Source organism: Talaromyces rugulosus, chromosome III, assembly GCF_013368755.1.
Source record: "Talaromyces rugulosus chromosome III, complete sequence".
Lineage (NCBI taxonomy): Eukaryota > Fungi > Ascomycota > Eurotiomycetes > Eurotiales > Trichocomaceae > Talaromyces > Talaromyces rugulosus.
In genome coordinates, this window is record NC_049563.1 from 5,260,932 (window position 1) to 5,274,745 (window position 13,814).

At 46.1% G+C, this 13,814-nt stretch overlaps 5 protein-coding genes across 5 annotated transcripts; 4 read left to right on the plus strand and 1 right to left on the minus strand.

The window, feature by feature from the left end:
- Positions 1-474: 474 nt before the first annotated feature.
- Positions 475-2,619, minus strand: TRUGW13939_06605 (uncharacterized protein; the record flags this gene model as incomplete). The annotated part of the gene is made up of 3 exons (XM_035489756.1): positions 475-1,489; positions 1,544-2,196; positions 2,248-2,619. The coding sequence occupies 3 exons, from the start codon at positions 2,617-2,619 to the stop codon at positions 475-477; spliced, it is 2,040 nt and encodes a 679-aa protein (XP_035345649.1).
- A 360-nt stretch (positions 2,620-2,979) lies between these two features.
- Positions 2,980-4,090, plus strand: TRUGW13939_06606 (uncharacterized protein; the record flags this gene model as incomplete). The annotated part of the gene is made up of 3 exons (XM_035489757.1): positions 2,980-3,555; positions 3,626-3,964; positions 4,019-4,090. 3 exons carry the CDS (start codon positions 2,980-2,982, stop codon positions 4,088-4,090), a joined length of 987 nt encoding a protein of 328 aa, XP_035345650.1.
- A 501-nt stretch (positions 4,091-4,591) lies between these two features.
- Positions 4,592-6,442, plus strand: TRUGW13939_06607 (uncharacterized protein; the record flags this gene model as incomplete). The annotated part of the gene is made up of 4 exons (XM_035489758.1): positions 4,592-4,697; positions 4,762-5,061; positions 5,107-5,487; positions 5,547-6,442. The coding sequence occupies 4 exons, from the start codon at positions 4,592-4,594 to the stop codon at positions 6,440-6,442; spliced, it is 1,683 nt and encodes a 560-aa protein (XP_035345651.1).
- Positions 6,443-8,363: 1,921 nt separating this feature from the next.
- Positions 8,364-9,445, plus strand: TRUGW13939_06608 (uncharacterized protein; the record flags this gene model as incomplete). The annotated part of the gene is made up of 3 exons (XM_035489759.1): positions 8,364-8,804; positions 8,855-9,292; positions 9,353-9,445. The coding sequence occupies 3 exons, from the start codon at positions 8,364-8,366 to the stop codon at positions 9,443-9,445; spliced, it is 972 nt and encodes a 323-aa protein (XP_035345652.1).
- Positions 9,446-10,540: 1,095 nt separating this feature from the next.
- TRUGW13939_06609 (uncharacterized protein) lies at positions 10,541-13,774 on the plus strand (the record flags this gene model as incomplete). Its single annotated transcript, XM_035489760.1, has 1 exon — positions 10,541-13,774. The coding sequence occupies one exon, from the start codon at positions 10,541-10,543 to the stop codon at positions 13,772-13,774; it is 3,234 nt and encodes a 1,077-aa protein (XP_035345653.1).
- Positions 13,775-13,814: the final 40 nt, after the last annotated feature.

The window sequence follows — 13,814 nt, forward strand, 5'->3', positions numbered from 1 at the left end:
TTTTTCGAGTGATTCTGCACCATCAATCCAGTTGTACTCTTGTTTATCGCAAGACGTTGCTGTTGATAGACAGGAAGAAGTAGAGATGAGTTTCAGAGGGCGACATTTGGACCTTGGGCGTTGCAATAGACTTGCAACAGAGAGAAGCCCTGGCGGTAAAGAAAATGAGATAGTAGGATAAGCAGACACTCTTTTTCTAATATAAAATGCCATAATTCGTGTAAATCCAGGGGACGTGTAAATAACCAGAGGACGACCCGGGGTAAGTCTGGCCAATGATCCACTCACTGTGGAGAAAAACGCCGGGCGGATAATTCCTTTTCCCGTCTGTTGAAAATAGGATTCTAGAAAGGGACGATCCATGTCAACTATGGGTATGAGAGCTATTGACTCTTATATCACCCTAAACAGGGTGGATCATACATCTCGATCATTCCTTCTAAAGCTATATCCACACGAGGCATCACTATCAACTCAAAATGGTCGGGAATCCACAGCCGAGAAAAGGTTATCCCAAGTAATTAAGCTGAGGTCTGTTTCAAATTGAGTCGAGTTTTGTGAAAACTCATCGAAATTCGTACCCGGGCTCAATCCGTGTAATCCAAGCAGGGTCGACTGCATATACACATGATAAAGGGGATCGAAGTCACCAATTTCAGTCTCTGAAACAGTTTCAGGCACTTCCTTTGAATCCGGCGAAACGTTTGCCGATAGAGAAACGTTGTACTTTTTCAAAACCTCATAAAGCGAGTCTAATGATCGCCCAAGAATGGGAGAAATATTTCTAGCCCCTTCAAGCGTTTCCAAAGTTGTCTTTACTTCTTCCTTCCTCCCTTCCTCGCCAGGTACATCTTTATTAATGCACAAGTCCATGACCATGATCACGAGTCCTAGGTGTATAAAGTGTACTGCCATGCCAATTTGTGCCTTTGTCTTGGACCTCAAGCCCTCTCTTTGTAGAGGATCCTCATGGATCTGAATGATTGCCCGTGCCGATTCTAGGCATGCTTTTCTTGAGTAGGCATAACGGTTGTTGAAGGATTGCCTAAGCAGAAACTTTTGATGTAGCCGGCATCGCCTGCTATGAGCCATCGTTGTAATACAGTATCGCATTATATCAATGTTGGTGTAGACAATCTCGAGAAGCTTTCTTTTTTGACGACTCTCAGAATCAACCCGAAAGAAAAACGGTAAACCAGAAAAGAAATCCTGAAATTTCTTGTCTAAAAGGATAATCTGCTCATACGGAATTTGGACCAGTTTCGATGTCTCCAATGGAAGTACATCGGTGACTTCGCGGCAGATATGTGCAAGTCGAACTCTCTCAAGAAAGAAGGTCATACCAGTAGGTTGAGGCTCCCCTACTGGGTCATTATTGATACCTAGATGTATTTCATCGTCGCTGCAGTCTTTTGGAAGTCGAACATTCGCATGTTGTGGGTGAATGAAATATGTACCTTCTTGCGGCCCTGAAACGACTGACTGTAACCTGCTCATATGTTATTAGTAAATGATTTCCGGGGAAAAAAGAAACCGCAATTACCAGTCTGTCGCTGCTATATGCCAGAAAACTCGTCTTTTCACTTCGCGTTCGACTAGCTTCTGGGCTGCGGTCTCACCGTCCTCGGCCAATTGATCATTGACATCTAATCTGTGTAAACAGAGGTCCCTAGCAACCGAGGAGGCCTGCGCCAGCAGCAGTCGATATCTTGCCGAGAAGCCATCAAGATGGTAGGTGACATAACACATGAGAATCAGCGCTTGTACGTCTTCTATAATTCCCGAGGCATTCCGATGCGAATAGTCCAACACATCCAGGGCGCCCTTGCACAAGAAGCTGGAAAGTTGGCTAGCATCACGCTCGCTTGTCACTATTCCATGGTTGCCCAAAGGTTGATAAAAGAATGCACCAAGAGAAAAGATCGCAAGTAGTAGTGCAGCTTGGCCGGGTGGAATAGATTCGCTTTGACAGATTCGCAAATAAGCGGCTTTCATCATGGATCGCACCGTTGGAATGTGCATTATTCGACACACATCGTCTATGGTAGTCTCGTAGCTCTCAAACAAGGCAACGGCTACTTGGTAAGTGGGAAATGCTATGGTACGTTCTGTGGTGTTATTGAGGCGATCTTGTTGGTTTAGGATATCGTGTGCATCTAGAATTGTAAACGATAGATGGTTCGATAAAGGCCGTAACTATCCATTTGTTAGAGGCTTGCATAAAACCCTGTTATAGCAGAATCTTACAGGGGAATCCCGTATCGAGCCGACGTTTTCTAGATCTTCAAAAACCTTTTCTGGCTGTTCACATATGTTCGGCGTAACCGTTTCAGTGGTTCCAGACCAGGCTGGCGGAAGTCCAACGAGATGAGCATTTTGGGAAGTATGTGATGATAAAACAAGAGACTCGAGCCGCTCAATGCGCTTTAAAATTTTAGCATTGTTTTGAATCGTTGAAGGCGACTCTATTCCTCCTCGTCTTCGTGGGGAATGAGGAAATTGGCAGGTGATCCCACGCGAAGTGCAATTTGAGCACGGTTGAATGCGGTTGCATCTCAACTTTTTCGACCTGCAAGACAGACATGAAACGGGGTCTGGGCCGATCCTGCTTCTCGACATGACTAGGAATTGGAGCGTAACCAGGTCTCCTGGAAGACGAAGCAGATGATATTGATCAGTGGAAGAAGACGGAAATCCGGGGCAGGCATCCGAAGAAGTCCGGGGGCATCCGTGGACGTCCGCGGAGTGGGTTTAATTAGCCCAAACCTTCCACCCTACAGCCCAGTTACAATAAAAATTCCTTAGAAATCAATCTTTCAGTTCGGTGCTGTAGACGCCCCGTGTCCGAACCTAGAAAATATATAAAATGCGGAACTGATACATCACGGGGAACATGAAAACAACCCGTGACAACGGCCCAAAGCCACTGTGAACTGATATAAATACACGGAACGAAAATTTCATTAAACTAATAAAGCCATGGCCTTTAAGCTTCTCGTCGTCATTGGCGCAACAGGCAACCAAGGAGGCTCAGTAGTCGAGACATTCCTCAAAGAGCCCGGATGGACGATCCGAGGACTTACTCGCAATGTCAACAGCGATGCAGCCCAGACACTCAAGGAGCGTGGTGTGGAAATGGTAACCGCTAATCTCGACGACATTTCTTCTTTACGTGCAGCTTTTCAAGGTGCACACACCATATTCAGTGTGCTAGATTTCTGGACTGGATATCGCAACCCGGCCAATCGCTCGATGCTTGCACCGGGACAGACGATGATGGAATGGGCCCATGACTACGAGATGCAGCAGGGCAAAAATGTGTTTGCCGCGGCAGCTCAGGTAGATGGGCTGGAAAGGCTTATTTTTTCAGCTCTTCCGTACGCTACCAAATGGTCCGGAGGAAAGTATACGCATGTCTATCACTTTGATAGCGAAGCGAGGGCAGTCGAGTATGCTCGTGCCCAGTATCCAGATCTGGTGAAGAAAACCAGTCTCATCCAGATAGGCATGTATTTGTCAAACATGTTGTTAATGCCTCATTACCAGCCGAAGAAGGTGCGTTCAATGTTTTCCTAGTGTATTCTTCAAGGTTACCAATTATTGACTGTTATCAACGGCTAAAAAGAATGAAGACGGGGTTTATATATTCAGTACAAAAATAGCTAGGGATCGCAAACTCCCCTTGATAGCACCAAGAGAAGACACTGGGCCCCTTACAAAGGCACTCGTCAGTGTTGACCCTGGTCAGCATCTTCTCGCGTATCGCGAATGGTTAACGCTTACCGAATTTTCCGAGGTCTGGGGGAGAGTCTTGGGTGTCAAGTCGAAATACTTGTCCTTTGCAGCCGATAAAAAGTGGGAAGGGTTGCCCGACGATCTGCAATTGGACATTGAGGAAGGTGCAGCTTATCTGAACGAATTCGGGTTTGACGGGGGTGATCCAACAATTGTTCATCCGAAGAATGTGAGCCATGAGACCCTTGCGATGAAATTGCTGGTGGGTGCTGACAACATACAGCTTGAGGTGCCAATACACTTGGATAGTGTTGAGGACTGGATCAGAAAGCAGGATTGGTCTAAGGTCCTATAGGGAGGACTCTTTCGCGGCGTTGATATCAACCCTAGGCCAGTGAACTCGTTGACGTTTGCACTAAAAGCTACGAGTGATACTTTGTGACACCTAGGTATCTTCGAATACCTTGCTATAACAGATGGCGTGTGATTAGAGACGACCCTTTCTTGATATAAACGGTTTCCTGAGATATCTATCCGGTTCCTCGTGAATTGGTTAGATACTGATCATGACGTTAAATGAAAACCAAGATTAATACATAAATTAATAATTACAACAAAAGAAAATATTATATACTCCCATTTTGCCAAACACCAATGATATCATGTACCAAGACCCACCTTTATACACAGTGGGGATCAGCTGACCAGTCATCTGCCTGGGATCCTTCGCGTCGATAACACCAACGACGAAGCCAGTTACCACTTGACGCGTTTAACGACTAATTCAGGACAGTATCTTATGGAGTTTTGATTCGTGTCTCCTCCGGGTCAATCGGTCTTCTTTAATGTTTGCTCGATGTTATCATTGTACGGCGCTTCCACCTTCAGAACGGCTGCAGTGCGTACTCTGTTTCACCGCAAGCCACCGAAGCATGTGAGAAACATGGCGATTACATGTCGGGGTGCGTGGTCCAAAATATCTCAAATATCTCTACATTGCTTCATCTAGCTTACATTGCCTTACAGGCGACCCTATCAGCGAAGAAGAGTTGTACAGGTACACCAATGGCCATTTTCTAATAAACGAAGAACATCAATATCGGCAGCGCTACTTGAAGTTTGACATCTCACGGCTCTGCGACGTAGCGGCTGTTGTCGGGGCTACGAAATCGCCCATTGTTGCTATTGAAAAGATGGAAGGCGGGTTTTGCAAAGCGCTTCTGATGAGGAGAGCGGACGGATCGGAAATAGTTGCAAAGTTACCGTCAAAACTGGCTGGACCGCCCAAGTTCTCAACGGCGTCGGAGGTGGCAATACTAAAATATGGTAATTCAAATATCAGAAGCTGTGAATGTTGCTAATATAATATAGTACAACAACATACGTCCATACCCGTTCCCAGGGTGCTCGCGTGGGAATGTGACTCATCCAACAGTGTTGGTAGCGAATATATAATCATGGAGAAGGCACCAGGAGTTCAGCTGTACAAAAAATGGGGCGATATGGATGGAAATTCGAACCTTGCTCTTACCAACCATCTTGTAAAGCTTGAGAGTCAGCTAGCCTCCATTCATTTTCCAGTGTCTGGGAGCCTCTATTTGAGAGAATCGTGCTTGAGCGGGAGCGAGTGCCATCCACTTCCCATAGATATCGATCCAAGTCAATCCTACTGCATCGGGCCCTCCGCGGACCGTTCGTGGTGTATTGAATCTCAGTCAGGAATTCTGACGCCGGGTTTCAGCAGAGGGCCTTGTAAGTAGCGATGCCTCTCCCCGCTTTCCATTTCTAACAACTGTCTTTCATAATTATAGGGCCTTCTCTATCCGACTATGGTCATGACCTCACGGAACGAGAGATATACCGAATCTCTAACGACCAAAAGACGGATAATCGCCCTTATCGCCGCCGCAAGGCCGACGAGGAGATAGCTGATCTTAAAGGTGCTATGAGGGTTATAAATCTATTAGAATCACACCACAGGGACCTTGCGTCGACTTTGAATCCAATCATATGGCACACGGATTTACATTTAGGAAATATCTACGTTTCAGAGGAGGACCCGACACAGATTGTTTCAATCATCGACTGGCAGTCAATATCTGTCGTGCCTTTGTTCCTACAAGCAACCTGGCCGGAATTTCTGAAGCCCAATGATGACTATATCTGTGGCGTCGTTCAGCCACAACTACCTGACAACTTTGACGAACTGGATATGGCTGAAAAAGAATTTGCGATTTCTACGAGAGATGATGCGTTGATTACCAAATCTTACGAATTACGCTCCTCTCAGTATAACAACCGTGACGTCTATCGCTCTATTAAACTACCTCCTATCTTCCGCGAGATATTTATACGTTGTGGAGAAGCCTCAAAGGAAGGTACAATAGGTCTTCGAGCTTGCTTAGCGGAACTCTATCAGTCATGGAGTATGTTAGACCTTACTGGAAGCTGTCCTGTTTCATTTGCGGACGAGCAACTTCTGGAAATCAAGCAAGAATTTCAGGAATATCGGCATTGGCATGACGTTCAGGAATTTGCAAGGAGCTACTTAGATACAGATGCAGATGGCTGGATATCTCCGGAGCTCGATATTACCGAAATTCAGCAACGTAACAAGTCGGCTCTCGACAAATACATAAAGGAAATGTCCAAACACATGTCCCCACGGGACGCCCGGAGGATGTGGCCGTACTTGGAAAACATCTAGAGAAGTCAAACTCTGTCTGAGTTTAGACTGGTTCAGTATAGACAGGGAAAGAATAACGGTGACCTACCCTTTTATTTTTAGACTAGGATGAGACCCTCATTGGCGCTCTCTGATCCTGTCGACCCTGGATTTCACCTCAACCCCCGGAAGAGACTAGTCGACGAAGCTTGCGTGACAAGATGAAACGCTAACTGTTTAGTAATGTAATCCAAAGCAGCGTTGTCACCAGCGATCATCTCAGTCCCCGCAATAATAGATGCAGAGGAAATCCGCCACAGCGATTCCCTCCCCAATAGGCCGATTTCAAGTTCACACACCGGATCACAAGGCGCAGCATGAATATCCCATAGGGCCAGTAAATTTGTCAGCCTGAAAATACAACTGGAGCCACATAATACCATATACGCACTAAATCAAATTTCGTTTTAGGGAGACTTGATCATCCGATAATAATTATATGAACGTTATAGACCCTTAGTGTAATAGGAAAAAGGCAAATTAATTAATTTATACGATGTCGGACCTCTATTTCAAATGTTGATCTTCTACATTAAATTTGGAGTTGGGGGCATGATAGACTCGGCAGTTGTGTTTTTAGTTTGCCGTTATTAAAGTCCTAGAGATCTCCAATAGCCCTGTATCCGACACTCCGCTCTTATAGCGTTTCCACCATGCATTACTGCTACGCGACTCTTACGTTCTGTTGAATGCGTGGCTGGTCGTTCTCGCATGATTTGGCATGACGACATATGTGGGGTTAGGTGCGGTACTTTTCAACAAGAAAAATTACGAATATTAGACACTCCTTGGATCCAATCTGAGGACTTTTCTTGACCTGGCTAAGCTGTTAATATGAATGTCCCAGTAGCACCTCATGGTGTCCATAGGGCATGTCCCCTTCACCTCCCATATCCTATTCTAATCACCCGATGTTGATATGCACATACTTAAGCCTCTGTGCTTGAACCCGCCTGTCAAAATAATATGTTTTACCGCACGCCCGAGATGCATGTTCGACTAAGCCATTGGGTATAAATGAGCGCTTGTGACATGGTAGCCCTCCTTTTAAACTAGGCATTGGGAAGCTGTGACCTCCATGAGAAGGATATTAAACCCGATTACACTAATAAACGATCAAGTGGGTAAGATACTTGAAGGAGTAACGGATGGCTATCCTACATATGTCAATTCTAGCTATTTAATTACCCAGAGGGTGGACATCAAGATGATCTAGCGCCAGCCTCAGCTAGCCGCACCACAATGAGGTACTCGCATGCGGGTAAACTAAAACACACTATATCAGCATATAATAAATGCTTACATGGTAGGAAATGAAGCAGGGAGAGACGGTATCTCTAGGTTCTACTGCAATAGAAAGATGTTTGATACCATCCGGTTTCATCCTTTTGATGCACATCGAGGAGCACATAATCAGAAAAAAGGTAGATCTGGTACCTCACAGCAATGAGTGTCAAGTGTAATTATCGAGCAATACGAGGATTTTCTCTGTACAGGCACACTATAATAGAAATGAGGGGTAGAGGACAAATTGTTGTATTATACCTAAAGAGTTCGACTTGTGAAATTTACCGACTCGTGTGTTGCATTGCATTTGCCAAGAACTTTAAAAACACTTGGCAGGAGCCTCCTGTACCCCTTAGTAACGTTTGGTGATTTTGCCAGTACTCATCGGCCGGTAAAATGCCACGGGTAATATTAACTACTTTATTTCAAACTGAAATAGCGTTTCAAGAACCTAATTATCCAGAGTTGAGGCTATTGTGGTAGACCAGTAATCTTGTAGCCCGAACTTTGTGTCTATATAAAGAGCCTACTTGACGCTGCAAACTCAACCAAATAAATCTCAATTCACTCATCTCTCTTCCATTTGCAATTAGTATTATCTCTCTGATCCATTATTATGATGCAGAAAGTGCTCATCGGTCTCTTTACAGCTACTCTGGTATCAGGCAGCCCGCTTTCGAGCCAGCTGGCCAGTATCAATGAACTGTTTACGGCCAAGGAGAAGCTTTATTTCGGTTCAATAACCGACCCCGTTGATATCGCCATCAGTCAAGATGCCAGTACTATCATTGCTGATTTTGGTGCTGTCACTCCAGAGAACAGCATGAAATGGGATGCAACAGAGCCATCCAGGGGTGAATTCAACTTCGACGCCGCTGACCAGTTCGTCGAGTTTGCTACTTCTAACAATCTCGTCATTCGCGGCCATAATCTCCTGTGGCATTCACAACTCCCCAGCTGGGTATCCGCAATCTCGGACCCGGACGATCTGACTGAAGTGATTCAAACCCATGTTAGTACCGTCGCAGGAAGATATGCCGGGAAGATCTACGCTTGGGTATGTATCACTCCTTCTAGAGTCATGCTCCCGAGCTGATCATGGTGTAGGACGTGGTGAACGAGATCTTTAACGAGGACGGCTCACTTCGTGATTCTGTCTTTAGCCGTGTTCTGGGCGACCAGTTTGTCTCTATTGCTTTCAACGCTGCAAAGGAAGCCGATCCTACCGCCAAGCTCTACATTAATGACTACAACCTGGACAGTGCCAGCTACGGGAAAGTTGCTAACGGCATTGTGCCCAACGTTAAAGATTGGATCGCTGCAGGTGTTCCTATCGATGGAATTGGTTCGCAAAGCCATCTCGGAGAAGGCGGCTCCTCGGGCACATTGGGTGCTCTGCAAGCGCTGAGTGCCGTCGTGTCCGAAGTAGCTATAACAGAGCTTGACATCGCCAACGCACCCCCCGATGACTATGTCGCCGTTACCAGTGCCTGCTTGGAGGTGTCAAATTGTGTGGGAATTACAGTTTGGGGCACAAGTGATGCAGTACGTCTCAGGTGTAGAGATATGAGTGGATTATGAAGTCATGCTAATCATGCGTTATAGCATTCGTGGAGATCTAGCGACCACCCCTTACTCTTCGACGACAACTACCAACCAAAGGACGCATATAATGCCATCGTAACCCTGCTATCTTAGGCACCACCAAGACTACTGAAAACGAATGGTGCCGATACAAAGTCAAGGGTTAAATTTCGGGTGCCAAAGACAGCACTTAAGGCTATTTGTGAGTGTTTTTGCTTAGGTGTATGTCGATACTATGGTTCGTAAAATATATACGTGCGATTAAATTTGGATCAATACTATAATAGCCGTACTTAGCCCAGACTGGCCAAATATTTACGTTAGTTCACAAGAACTGGTCAGGGGTGCAAAAAAGCAGCCTCCTCGAAGGGTATAGTGTTTAGAAACAAGCGTCCTCTATAATGATCAGAGACAGGTAATATGATGGCATTATACGCTGATATCTGGCTTTGTTTAATCCTCTATAATCTTCAGTGTAGAAGAGCAGAATTCTAGTTCTCGATTGTGAGTCACAGTCTCCCCACAGAGTTGAGTCGAAATTTGAGGGTGATTGTTAGAATATTCGGGAATATCAAGCTCTGATTCGTCGACAGGTAGATGTCACAACCAGGACTACATACTTGCGTACTAATTGACAAAGATTATTTTGATCGCTGCCACTACCTCTCACATGTTAAAAGAATTATACATTAAAGCATCTCCAAATTTATTGTTTTGGGCTGTAGTTAGTAACATGAAATGCGTAGTATTTAAGATTGCTGTATCGTTAACAATTAATGTGGGTCCTCGGCCCGGTCCACATGGTAAATGTATCCACTGTGAAGCAAATCAGACACAAGATTGGCTGGACCTGAATACGTATACGTATTTTACATGACCATTATCTCAGACCTCACCCTACATTGCTTGAGAATAAAAAACTTGGTAATAAAATTACCAGGGTCGGCCATAGTAAATGTGTCAACGACTGGAGTTTGGTGAACATGAGATCCGGAATTTCTGTCGGCCCGAGCCTTGATAAGGCTGAGCAGTGAAAGATGTCCCTCTTCATATGTTGGGCATACTCCACACCTCTTTGGAAGAAAATCAGCCAACTCAGCACCTCAACGAACAATATCCTGCAGCTACCAGGTCCCTCCTTTCGACGCCGGTCAGCCCTAGCCATGCGCTTCGAGAGGCCATACCGATGCAGGCAAAAGGTAAATACGAATGGCAAGCATGAGAAAGACACATGATGATTATACCATCGCCTGGGTGTGTGCCTTGCCGCTGGAGGCGGCTACAGCTACAGTCATGCTAGACCAAAGACACCCTCCACTCCAACAGCCACCAGGCGATGATAACGCATATGAACTAGGAGAGATCTCCGGTCATAATATTGTCGTGGTGCACTTACCGGCAGGAGTGTACGGTACAACCTCGGCAGCAACCGTCGTTGCCCAAATGCAAACCTCTTTTCCCTCGATCCGCTTCGCTGTCCTCGTTGGTATTGGGGGAGGGGTTCCCAGTGCGAGTCATGATATCCGGTTGGGCGATGTCGTGGTCAGCCAACCGGCCGGGCTTTCGGGCGGGGTGGTACAATATGACTATGGGAAGACTATTAATGGTGGATTCCAACGCACTGGAATGCTGAGTCCGCCTCCGCAAATTCTATTGACCGCAATGGCTCGACTGCAGGCCGGCGAGATAGAAGGGCACAATCCGAACCTAGTAGAGGTGGTATCGAATCTACTGGCCACCAATCATGAGATGAAAGCCCGATGTTCACGGCCAACGGAATCGGATCAACTATTTCAGGCGACATATACCCATCGGGATGGTGAAGAAACTTGTATTTCCTGCGATCCGAGCCAACTGTGTCCCCGGAATCCTCGACAGCCGAGTCAACCACGGATCCATTATGGAGTGATTGCGTCTGGGAACCGGGTCATGAAGGACGGGCGGATTCGAGATCGGCTCGCCAAAGATATTGGAATGCTGTGCTTTGAGATGGAGGCTGCGGGGATCATGAACCAGATTCCGTGCCTAGTTATTCGGGGCATCTGCGACTACTCTGATTCACATAAGAACAAGCACTGGCAAGGATATGCAGCGCTGACTGCTGCCGCTTATTGCAAAGTGCTGCTGTCTATCGTACCAATCAGCCAACCTCGGAGGAACCCTGAACCTCCAAGGGCGTCGTGGATGGTTCCTTTTGCACGCAATCCACGATTTTTGGAACGCGAGAATCTGGTGCTAGAGTTAAAGCAAGCCATCGTCGAACAACGCGGTACACGGAAAACGGCCATTGCTGGCTTGGGCGGAACTGGAAAGACTCAGATTGCACTAGAACTGGCGTATGCCCTTCGGACCAGCAATCCTGAAATCTCCATTTTTTGGATTCCAGCGATAAACACCGAATCGATCGACCAGGCATATATCGAGATAAGCGAACATCTGGGACTCCAAGGTGTATCTCAGACAGATGTGAAGCCACGAGTTAAGACCTACCTGAGCTCCCAAAACGCAGGTCCCTGGCTCTTAATCATCGACAACGCGGATGATATGGAAATTTGGAAGTCATCTTCTAGCTCCCCCTCTGGGCTAAAGTCTTTTTTGCCATTCAATGACTGTGGCTTCATCCTTTTTACAACCCGAAATCGGCAGCTTGCAACCCTGCTCGTTGGCCCAGAAGTGATCAGCCTTGGTGAGATGGACGATAAGACGGCATCGAATCTTCTCTTCGGTTCGCTTACTCATAATGACGCCGACCATCGCGATCGAATTGCTACCGAACTTGTCCGTCAGCTGAGTGGCCTACCTTTAGCCATCGTACAAGCAGCGAGTTACATTAATGAGACTGGAATCTCATTGGAATCGTATTTGAGCCTTTTGCATGAGCAGGAAGATGTCCTGCTAGAACTACTTAGCCAGGACTTTGAGGATGATTGGCGATATCACAGGGTACATAATCCTGTGGCGGCCACATGGCTGATCTCTTTTCATCAGATCCAGCGATCTAACTCGTTAGCGGCCGACTATCTCTCTGCTATGGCCTGTATTCATCCACAAAACATTCCCCGGTCACTACTTCCGCCAGCGACTTCTATTATCCTACAACAAAAGGCTCTCGGTCTTCTCAAGGCCTATTCGTTTATTACAGGAGAAGACCATGATCGATTCATCCATCTTCACCGACTAGTTCACCTGGCGAGTCGGAACTGGCTGAAAGCACAAGAACAACTCATGAAATGGGTCAATCACATGTTCAAACGATTAAGTGAAATTTTCCCGTCCAGCGCACATAAAAATCGAGCCCTCTGGCGTGGATACTTGCCTCATGTGCAGTTCATCTTACAAAGCCAGGAGTTTGTTATTGATATCCGGAATCAGAGTGACTTCCTACAGAATATTGCAGAATGTCTGTGTCGTGATGGAAAATATCACGACGCTGAAATTATCTTTCAAAAACTTCTCAAAGCCAAGAACACATGGCGTCCACCGGGTCATGAGGATGTGCTTCGCTTGTGGATGGCATCGACGTTAAGGAGTCAGGGGCGGTTTGCAGAGGCAGAACAGATGTTTATGCAAGTAGTGGAGACAAGGAAGACAATGCTAGGGCCAGAGCATCCTGAAACACTGACTAGCATGACTCATCTGGCATCGACATTCCGGAATCAAGGACGGTTGACAGAGGCGGAACAGCTATTTATGCAAATAGTGAAGACATCTAAGATAGTACTGGGGCTAGAGCATCCAGATACACTGACTGGCATGACTCATCTAGCATTGACATTTCAGAGTCAAGGTCGGTTTGCAGAGGCAGAACAGATGTTTATGCAAGTAGTGGAGACAAGGAAGACAATGCTAGGGCCAGAGCACCCCGACACACTGACTAGCATGGTTCATCTGGCATCGACATTCCGGAATCAAGGACGACTGACAGAGGCAGAACAGCTATTTATGCAAATAGTGAAGACATCCAAGGTAGTACTGGGGCCAGAGCATCCAGATACACTAATTAGCATGGCCTACCTAGCATCAACTATCTTTGATCTAAGACAGTTGACAGAGGCAGAACAGCTGTTTGTGCAAGTAATAGAGATATCCAAAACAGTGCTAGGGCCAAACCATCCTAATACACTGATTAGCATGGCTAATCTGGCATCGACATTCCGGTATCAGGGATGGTTAATAGAAGCAGAACAGCTATTTATACAAGCAGTGGAGACATTCAAGACAGTGCTGGGGCCAGACCATCCCGAGACATTGAACTGCATATGCAGTTTATCATTAACATTAAAAGACCTTGATCGGGGTTCAGAAGCTTTATCAATGCTTGAAACATGTGTTCGACTTCAGAACCAACGACTAGGATCATCCCATCCATACACTATCAGATCTACCGCGGCTCTAGAAGCATGGCAAGGCAAACAAATTCCCGAGGATCTGTCACACACTTAACAGTCTACAGAGCCAACCCTTCGGAATGAAAAATCTTCTC